This window comes from Staurois parvus, unplaced genomic scaffold (assembly GCF_062004578.1).
Source record: "Staurois parvus isolate SC_StPar_1 unplaced genomic scaffold, SC_StPar_1.0 ptg000973l, whole genome shotgun sequence".
Taxonomy (NCBI): Eukaryota; Metazoa; Chordata; class Amphibia; order Anura; family Ranidae; genus Staurois; species Staurois parvus.
Genome location: NW_028318769.1, coordinates 244,540 through 254,848, shown reverse-complemented (window position 1 = coordinate 254,848; position 10,309 = coordinate 244,540). Strand labels below are relative to the sequence as shown.

Genomic DNA, 10,309 nt, shown 5'->3' with positions numbered 1-10,309 from the left:
TCAAACAGTCTGCAAGGGCTGGGACAGTGATAATAATGGGGGATTTTAACTGGAGTAATAGTACTGTAGGAACAGTTAAAGGGCAAAATTTTATAAACCTACTACAGGACACTTTTATGGTTCAGTTCATAGAGGCGCCAACTAGGAATGATACTCTGCTAGATCTGGTAATCTCAAACCATGCAGAGCTTATTACGAATGTTCATATAAAAGAACATCAGGGTAGCAGTGACCATAACATGATTTCATTTATTGTTAGCGGTTTGCCTTCCTAGACTTCACTTCCAGCACTACCATCTGACTTTTTTCCACTGGCAGTTCCTTACGGGATGGAGAAGAGACCCCCCTTCTGGATATGCAGATATGCTTTACCATTATTTACTCCTGTTAATGCATTTCTACTGTTTGTCATTAAAGTTTGTGTTACCATACTGCACTTAGTGGCACCTCCTTCCCTTTCTCCCATGTCTCCATTGTACAGAGCTGGCTCACTCCGCATGATGGCAGCCGCTGTTTAATCCCCAAGTGTATTAAGGACTCAATACACACACACACACACACACACATACACATTCATATATACACATACAGTATCTCACAGAATTGAGTCCACCCCTCACATTTTTGTAAATATTTCATTCTATCTTTTCATGTGACAACACTGAAGAACTGACACTTTGCTACAATGTGACGTAGTGAGTGTACAGCTTGTATAACATGTAAATTTGCTGTCCCCTCAAAATAACTCAACACACAGCCATTAATGTCTAAACCGCTGGCAACAAACGTGAGTCCACCACTAAGTGACAATGTCCAAATTGGGCCCAAAGTGTCAATATTTTGTGTGGCCACCATTATTTTCAAGCACTGCCTTAACCCTTTTGGGCATGGAGTTCACCAGAGTTTCACAGGTTGCCACTGGAGTCCTCTTCTACTCCTCCATGATGACATCATGGAGCTGGTGGATATTAGAGACCTTGTGCTCCTCCACCTTCCATTTGAGGATGTCCCACAGATGCTCAATAGCGTTTAGGTCTGGAGACATGCTTGGCCAGTCCATCACCTTTACCCTCAGCTTCTTTAGCAAGGCAGTGGTCATTTTGGAGGTGTGTTTGGGGTTGTTATCATGTTGGAATACTGCCCTGCAGCCCAATCTCCGAAGGGAGGGGATCATGCTCTGCTTCAGTATGTCACAGTACATGTTGGCATTCATGGTTCCCTCAATGAACTTTAGCTCCCCAGTGCCAGCATCACTCATGCAGCCCCAGACCATGACACTCCCACCACCATGCTTGACTGTAGGCAAGACACACTTGTGCAGACCAATTTAATGCAGTGTGCAGCGTGTGGTCTGAGCACTGATAGGCTGACCCCCCCCACCCCTTCAACCTCTGCAGCAATGCTGGCAGCACTCATACATCTATTTCCCAAAGACAACCTCTGGATATGACGTTGAGCACGTGCACTCAACCTCTTTGGTCGACCATGGCGAGGCCTGTTCTGAGTGGAACCTGTCCTGTTAAACTGCTGTATGGTCTTGGCCACCGTACTGCAGCTCAGTTTCAGGGTCTTGGCAATCTTCTTATAGCCTAGGCCATCTTTATGTAGAGCAACAATTCTTTTATTCAGATCCTTAGAGAGTTCTTTGCCATAAGGTGCCATGTTGAACTTCCAGGGACCAGTATGAGAGCGTGAGAGCGATGACACCAAATTTAACACATCTGCTCCCCATTCACACCTGAGACCTTGTAACATTAACGAGTCACATGACACCGGGGAGGGAAAATGGCTAATTGGGCACAATTTGGACCTTGTCACTTAGGGGTGGACTCACTTTTGTTGCCAGCAGTTCAGACATTAATGGTTGTGAGTTGCGTTATTTTGAGGGGACAGCAAATTTACATGTTATACAAGCTGTACACTCACTAAGTCACATTGTAGCAAAGTGTCATTGTTGTCACATGAAAAGATACAATAAAATATTTGCAAAAATGTGAGTGTGTGTGTGTGTGTGTGTGTTCCATTGGCAGTGTTTTTACTCTGATTTAATTTATATCATTGCTTGAGTACACATGTCCTCTACAGAATTGTATCTTATGGTACTGCTGACTTCTGAGTTGAATGTGCAAACTTGGGGCTTTCAACCTGGTTCACATTTCGCAGGTCACTGTCTGGAACAATTACACATTTAGTATCAAGACAATTCAGTCTGCAGCTTGGAAAAATGTTCAGCAATGACAATGCCCATCTTTTTTTCACGGCATGTTTCTTTAACTGCAAGTAACAATAAAAACAATAAAGCAATATTATTTGATCAGTGTCATATGAAAAAAAAAAGACTGCCCATTCTGCTAGGCTGTAAATTGACAAATTTATTGATCCAAACCAAAAGCATTTTGTGAAACTTTACAACTGATAAAAGCATTTTGCTGCTCATGTGATTTCTCTATGCAAGGGTAAAATCAGACCATAAACTCTACAGTACACACAACGTAAAAATGTAAAATATAGATACACAAAGCAAGGTGTGACTTAAACAGCAAAGTATTATGCACGTTTTATATTGCCCAAACACAGCCCTGAAAAATGAAGTCTATCAATTCCCTAGAGATTTGTGACATTACTTAGGCTACATCCACACAGCAGTTTAGCAGTGGTCAGCCACTGTCAAGAAACCAGTAGAGTCTTACTGGCAGTTGTAAACGCTGCCTGCACACTGTGTAAGAACAGTTGCAGCTGTCAGTGGTGGCTACCAGATTTGTACAAATCTATTGCTGGTGCTGCTGCTTTTCAGCCTCCGGCTGACCCCAGACACAGACAATATGCATCCAAGGTTGGCAGCTGATCATACAGTTTGTATGCGGCCATAGCACAGAGTTTTGCTGCGTCCAAGGGTGGCGTTTAGCCGGCTCTGAATGCAGCAAGCTATCTGCTGTTAAACTGCTGTGTGAATGTAGCCTTAAAGCCCAGTTGAACTCTTTTATTAAATGGCACCCATCATAACAGGGTGCACCAAATGATAAGTTTTCAATGGTTTCCCTGCCATTTTATTGTATGAATGCCCTGGTGCCATTAAAACAGCCTGTCCCCACTAGTAGTCTGCAGCTCAGGACGGCTGCTCTATCTGTATGAACAGCAGTTTGACTCCTGAGTCAGATGGACAGCTCTACAATGAGCAAAGTTCACAATCTGTTGACTGCAGAGCTAATGGCCTGACTCAGAAGAGGGGTGCGTTGGACCACAGTACTGAGATCCCCGTTCTCACAGGCTGTATTCATGACAGTGGAAATGACAGGTAAGACAATGACAATATATAATTTGGTGCACCTTGAAGTGATGAGTGAAGTTTTCTAAAAGAACTCAACTGGGATTTATAGATATCAAGAAAGAACATTCAAAAGAAAAGTAAATGTAATAAGCAACATTTTAAAGGCTAAAGCACTTATTTCTTTAAGTGGATTAATTGTACAAAAAAATGCTATTGTAGATTTTAAGATATATTCAGAAAGCCTTCAGGTTTAACTATAATTTAATGGTCTTCATGGTCTGTTTTGTAATTCCAAAATGAATTGCTAAAATTGCTCTGTCCAAGAATGTTTTGTTTTCAACAATATGTTATTGGTCAGAATTGAAAAGAAATGTGCACATATCCACATTTGTATGCTTGTATTTGTTGAGACCTAGTCTTTGCATATAAAAAAATACAATATTGACAGACATGTTTAAGAATCTATATATTGAGGTTGATTTACTAAAGGCAAATAGGTTGTGCACTGTAAGTGCATTGAAAGTGCAGTTGCTCTAGATCCGAGGGGAACACGCAAGGATAACAAAAAAACAGCATTTTTACTTGCACATGATTGGATGAAAAAAATCAGCAGAGCTTCTCCTCATTTCCCCTTGGATCTAAAGCAACTGCACAGCCTATTTATCTTTAGTAAATCAAACCCATTATGTAGGTTGTAAAAGACAACTACATCAACTAAAATTTCTACCTATGTTTGATTGCTATTTTAGAGCTTTTAGTGGAAAGAACTCCCTACCAGGATTCCCATTTCTGCCCAACTGCTGTAGCTGAATCAAATGATGAGCTAATTTCCTGTAAATTCATTTTCTATCATGCCGCAAGATGAACGTTCCATAATGTACCATCATACAGTATTACCAAGGCAGCCCGGCTTCCAGAGAGTAGAAGAGATCCTTGTAGGAGGGGCAGAGACAAGAACTACTGTGTAAGAGCCTCAAGTTTCCCAAATAATGATACATTCTGTCCTACCAGTTCTGAGATTTACAAAACTCGGTCAAGCAGCACAGCTAGGCTGCTGACCTCACTTTTCGCTGCTGCAACTAAGCTAAACAACCTGGTTACCTCCATGGCCTCAGCTTGTGATTGGACAATGAAGGAGAGACAGAAATTGCTAGAATAAACTGCTTATGCCAAGACAGATTCAGGTATTTACACTGCAGCAGATAAGGTTTTGAGAGGGGAAAACAATCATTTTTTGAGGAGAATCAAATTGAGTGGGCAAAAATAAAGAATAAATGAAACAAGTAACAAAAAAATTTTATTTTTATTACATAAGGAACTGACCCAAATGAATTCTCATTATTTTAAAAAGGACTTTTATTCTTCCTATGACAACCTTTAAATTTATGTTTTGATATTTTGGATGCATAATATTTAAAGAGATACTAAAGGCTTGCTTTTTTTAAATAAATAACAAACATGTCATACTTACCTGCTTTGTGCAGATCCTCCTCTTCCTGGGTGCTCCTGGCCCCTCCTACCTGTCGGGTGCCCCCATAGCAAGCAGCTTGCTATGGGGTCATCCGAGCAGGCGAGCTCCCGAGCTGCTGCTCCGTATGTCCAGTCACACAGAGCTGCAGGCACAGCTCCACCCCCTCTCTCTCCTCACTGGCTGTGATTGACAGCAGTGAGAGCCAATGGCTGTCACTGCTGTCTCAGTCAATGAGAGGACAGAGACCCAGGACAGCTGAGGCTGTTATGCACATCGCTGGATCACGATGAGGCTCAAGTAAGTATTAGGGGGGCTGGGGGGAGATGTTGCACACAGGTTTTTTACCTTCATGCATTTTATAAAAACATTCAGCCTTTGGAACCACTTTAAAATGAAGGTCTCGTTCACACCAGTGACTGCTGATGTGTGCAGGACAGTGAGATATGCAGTATCAGCACACTGCACGGTTTACCTTTACACATGCAACACCACAACATGGTGGTATGAATGGACACCATAGGAAACAAGGCTTGGTGGATAGGAATGAACTCAGTCACACGTCCAAACCCACCTGAGCTCTCCTGCTGGGAATCTTTCAAGGCTGACAGCCAATCTCAAGTGGCGGAGGCATTCCCCACCCCATACCCACACGTATGGAAGAAGCATGCTGTGGGGCGTAGAATGCCTTAATCACTTATGATTGACTGTCATCTTTGACAGCTTCCTGGCTTGAGAGCTCAGGCGGATTCGGACTTGTGCTGAACCTACCTGAGCTCATCTATGCGGGTGGATTAGTGAAAATAGAACTGTCTGATTGCAACCCACATGGAGAAAACTTTTTAATTGATCAAGTCTATAGAATGTACACTAAGACTTTACAAGCTACTCCCAACCACACGGTATTAAAAGAGCTCACCGGAATACACAAAACTACCAGAAGCCATGCATTTGAAAAGTAACTGTTTTTCTTTAAAATTCCTAGAGAATTGGCAATGATGGATTTTACATTTTGGCCATAAAAACGCTTTCTTTTGTCACTTCCACATACTAAGATCATTTATGTTACAGATTTCTTATTTTATTGATTGTTTGACTATATGCCAGGCTTTAGATAACGTAGTGGACTGAGACCTCGAACATGATAGCTTCAGAATTTGTACAGTAAGCAGTCCAAAATCAGCAGAGTAGCGATAGAACTTCTCTCACTTATGTGTGTATAAAATCTGAAAGAGTAATAGAACAAAAAATAATACCATTAGTAGAAAATCATAAAAAGGGCAACATATATAGATGGATATATAATGTAACAGTGGTGAAAGGTCAACTTCATGTCACAAAAGGAATGAAATATTTTTAAAGAAATATAGTGAGTATAGAAACGAAATCACCCCCCCCCCCCCTTTTAAAAAATTAAATGAAGACAGACACAGTTTCTGTATTTACTCAGTGCAACTTATAACATCCAAGTGAAAGATATAACACCAGCATGTCAGAAAAAAATAAAAACAATTCAAAAACAGAATCACTGAGTTGGAAAATGGATCACCTCCTCGTGTCAGTATTTTGTTGAACCACCTTTTGCTTTAAAGGAGAAGAACAGCCAAAGCTCTTTTGGCTGTACTTCTCCTGTGGATCACAGGAGTGCAGTTCATTCAGCACTCCAGTCACCCGTTTTCAGCTGACAGCGGACTGAAGTTGATGTCACTCAGCTGGTCCAGGCTGAGGAAAGATGTCTTCCTAACTTTCATATTTGCCCAAAAATAACTTCCCAAGAAATTATTTTCTTATACAAGGCCAATTCCTTTTTAACCTCCCTAGCGGTATGATTATTTCAGATTTTTGGTGCTGAAAGCGGTACCATTATTTTGCATGGAAATATGTATTTTTTTTATTGTAGGCTGTCATTTTTAGTAATAACTCACTGAAATCTGTCCGAACAAGAGTCTAGTAAACATTCCGGATATGATAAAACTTGAAACACGAAATCATAAATTATAATTTAATAATCATAAAAAATAATAATATAATAATAATACAGTGGGGAAAAAAAGTATTTAGTCAGCCACCAATTGTGCAAGTTCTCCCACTTAAAAAGATGAGAGAGTCCTGTAATTGGCATCATAGGTAGACCTCAACTATGAGAGACAAAATGAGAAAAAAAATCCAGACAATCACATTGGCTGATTTGGAAAGAATTTATTTGCAAATTATGGTGGAAAATAAGTATTTGGTCACCTACAAACAAGCAAGATTTCTGGCTCTCACAGACCTGTACCTTCTTCTTTAAGAGGCTCCTCTGTCCTGCACTCATAACCTGTATCAATGGCACCTGTTTGAACTTGTTATCAGTATAAAAGACACCTGTCCACAACCTCAAACAGTCACACTCCAAACTCCACTATGGTGAAGACCAAAGAGCTGTCGAAGGACACCAGAAACAAAATTGTAGACCTGCACCAGGCTGGGAAGACTGAATCTGCAATAGGCAAGCAGCTTGGTGTGAACAAATCAACTGTGGGAGCAATAATTAGAAAATGGAAGACATACAAGACCAATGATAATCTCCCTCGTTCTGGGGCTCCATGCAAGATCTCACCCCATGGGGTCAAAATGATCACAAGAACGGTGAGCAAAAATCCCAGGGCCACACGGGGGGACCTAGTGAAAGAGCTGGGACCAACGTAACAAAGGCTACCATCAGTAACACACTACGCTGCCAGGGACTCAGATCCTGCAGTGCCAGACGTGTCCCCCTGCTTAAGCCAGTACATGTCTGGGCCCGTCTGAAGTTTGCTAGAGATCATTTGGATGATCCAGAAGAGGATTGGGAGAATGTCTTATGGTCAGATGAAACCAAAATAGAACTGTTTGGTAGAAACACAACTCGTCGTGTTTGGAGGAGAGAGAATGCTGAGTTGCATCCAAAGAACACCATACCTACTGTGAAGCATGGGGGTGGCAACATCATGCTTTGGGGCTGTTTCTCCGCAAAGGGACCAGGATGACTGATCCATGTACCGGACTGAATGAATGGGGCCATGTATCGTGAGATTTTGAGTGCAAACCTCCTTCCATCAGCAAGGGCATTGAAGATGAAACATGGCTGGGTCTTCCAACATGACAATGATCCCAAGCATACCGCCCGGGCAATGAAGGAGTGGCTTCGTAAGAAGCATTTCAAGGTCCTGGAGTGGCCTAGCCAGTCTCCAGATCTCAACCCCATAGAAAACCTTTGGAGGGAGTTGAAAGTCCGTGTTGCCCAGCGACAGCCCCAAAACATCACTGCTCTAGAGGAGATCTGCATGGAGGAATGGGCCAACATACCAGCAACAGTGTGTGCCAACCTTGTGAAGACTTACAGGAAACGTCTGACCTCTGTCATTGCCAACAAAGGATATATAACAAAGTATTCAGATGAACTTTTCATATTGACCAAATACTTATTTTCCACCATAATTTGCAAATAAATTCTTTCCAAATCAGCCAATGTGATTGTCTGGATTTTTTTTCTCATTTTGTCTCTCATAGTTGAGGTCTCCCTATGATGCCAATTACAGGCCTCTCTCATCTTTTTAAGTGGGAGAACTTGCACAATTGGTGGCTGACTAAATACTTTTTTGCCCTACTGTAAATTTAATTCAACCAAAAACACAAATTTGAAATATAGCGCCAAGTTCGCACATCACTGAGCTCAGTTGCAGAATCGTTTTCAGTGTCTGATGACGAATTTCCCATGAATCATTATCACTCAATTCTGCAAGTGGTTCTAATTTACTATCGCTGTTCTCTAGCTGGTCTAAAACCGCTTTTGACCTAAAGGAATGCTTTTTGGACGCCATGGACTTTTCTAAGTCTCCAGGCAGAAAGAACAGGAAAAATGCAGGCAGGGCACCGGACAAAGCAGTAGGGACAAAATATATGTGAAATGGTTTGAAACAGCAATGTTTTACTATGCAATATTCGTTTACAAAAAATGAAATTTTTAAAAAATTTGCCGCTGGTTACAGCTGCCGTACGTCCCGATGTCACAGGGACCGGAACACGGAAGCCGGATGCCGGCATCGGCCGGAGGAGATGGCCGGGGACACTGCATGGAACACATCGCGGGAGCGAAGGACAAGGTAAGCGCTGCAGGGAATCCCTGAGCAACGCCACATGGTAAGCCCGAGTGTAGCTCGGGGTTACCGCTCTTGGTACTGAAATTTTACCCCGAGCTACACTCGGGAATACCGCCAGGGAGGTTAAGCTTTAAAATCTTCCAAAACAAATCTACAAAGTAAAAGCACACTTGTGTCTAAAAGTGATTCATTTTTTTCAGTTCCAAATCTGCTATAGATGAGGCTCTGGTATGAATTGTGTGGCTTATAGATCACTTTTGTCAAAATAACATTAGCTGCAAAAAAACAAAACAAAAAAAATCACTTACGTTCAGCCTGGGGTCCACGGAATGTCATTTGGGCTGTAAAAAAGAATAAAAGTGGTCACTAACATGACTGAAACCTCATTTGGTATTGGGAGGACAACAGATTTTGTATTTACCTTTGCGACCTCTCAGATAGACAACCACACCGCCAATGATAAGTATGGTTCCCAGCACAAATCCCACAATTCCAGTTGCCACCTTGTTTCTTGCTGATTCTGATTCCTGGGGGTCTGCAAAGAAATATGAGGAATTGATGAAGTACAAGGAATACATTTCTTTGGCCAAGTTTAGATGTGTGTCAGACTTCGCCACCCCCTCTGAAAAGTGACAGGCAGTTTGGAGACAATACGTCACATCCTCACTGTCTGTTTCAACCCTTTAAATGCCACACCACCACACTGGAACTGCGTACATTACACATGGCAGCAGGGTGCTAGCATTGCAGCTCCATGCACTTGGGAATTACAGGGGGTATATTTTTTTGCACAGCATGTGCGCACCCCCATTTAGCTGATTTAGCAGCTTAACAGGGGTCAGTTGGGGGGTGTTGAAAATGCAGCTAAATTGTATATTACCGCCCACCAATCACCAGTGTAATCAAGACTTTACTGTACAACTTCTGCAATAACTACAAATATGATACTTTGTCACTCACCCCTGCCCTGTACCTTTTCTGTCATTCTACCAGCCAGGGTCAGCATGATTTGCAATCTCTGCTAAACTTATCACACGTCACAAAATAACTACAGCTGTTCAATGAACAATATATACTGTATGTACGGAGTTGATTTTTACTTTACCTTGTCCAAATATAATTAGTAACACATAGCTGCGAGAGCCCGAAGCCTCACATTGTTTTCAATGGGGCTGCCTACTCATAGCTAATCCTGGGAATCCCCGCTGTGGTTCTCATAGCTAATTGCCGCCAGGAAGCATTCGTAGCTTAGGGCTAATTTACACATGCTTCAAAATGTGGCACTGAACACGCTTTTTTAGAGTGCTCTAAATGCCAATCAAAGCCCCTGTCACTAAATAAAATGATATGCTTACAGTCCTGTTTGTGTTTGCTTTGCTGCACAAATTATACCCAATGTCAATTTCTTGGAGCTTCAAAGGGTCTCCAAAGCCTCCACAGAAGTCTATGACA

At 41.9% G+C, this 10,309-nt stretch overlaps 1 protein-coding gene across 1 annotated transcript in view; it reads right to left on the bottom strand.

The window, feature by feature from the left end:
• Positions 1-2,352: 2,352 nt before the first annotated feature.
• Positions 2,353-10,309, bottom strand: part of LOC149441564 (H-2 class II histocompatibility antigen, E-S beta chain-like) — a 146,180-nt gene continuing 138,223 nt past the window's right edge. Inside the window, exons 5-7 of the mRNA XM_089657160.1 lie at positions 9,279-9,392; positions 9,166-9,198; positions 2,353-5,962 (exon numbers count right to left, since the gene is read on the bottom strand). Coding sequence (XP_089513286.1) covers positions 5,946-5,962; positions 9,166-9,198; positions 9,279-9,392 — 164 coding nt within the window. The 3' untranslated portion in view covers positions 2,353-5,945. The remainder of the gene's footprint in view (positions 5,963-9,165; positions 9,199-9,278; positions 9,393-10,309) is intronic.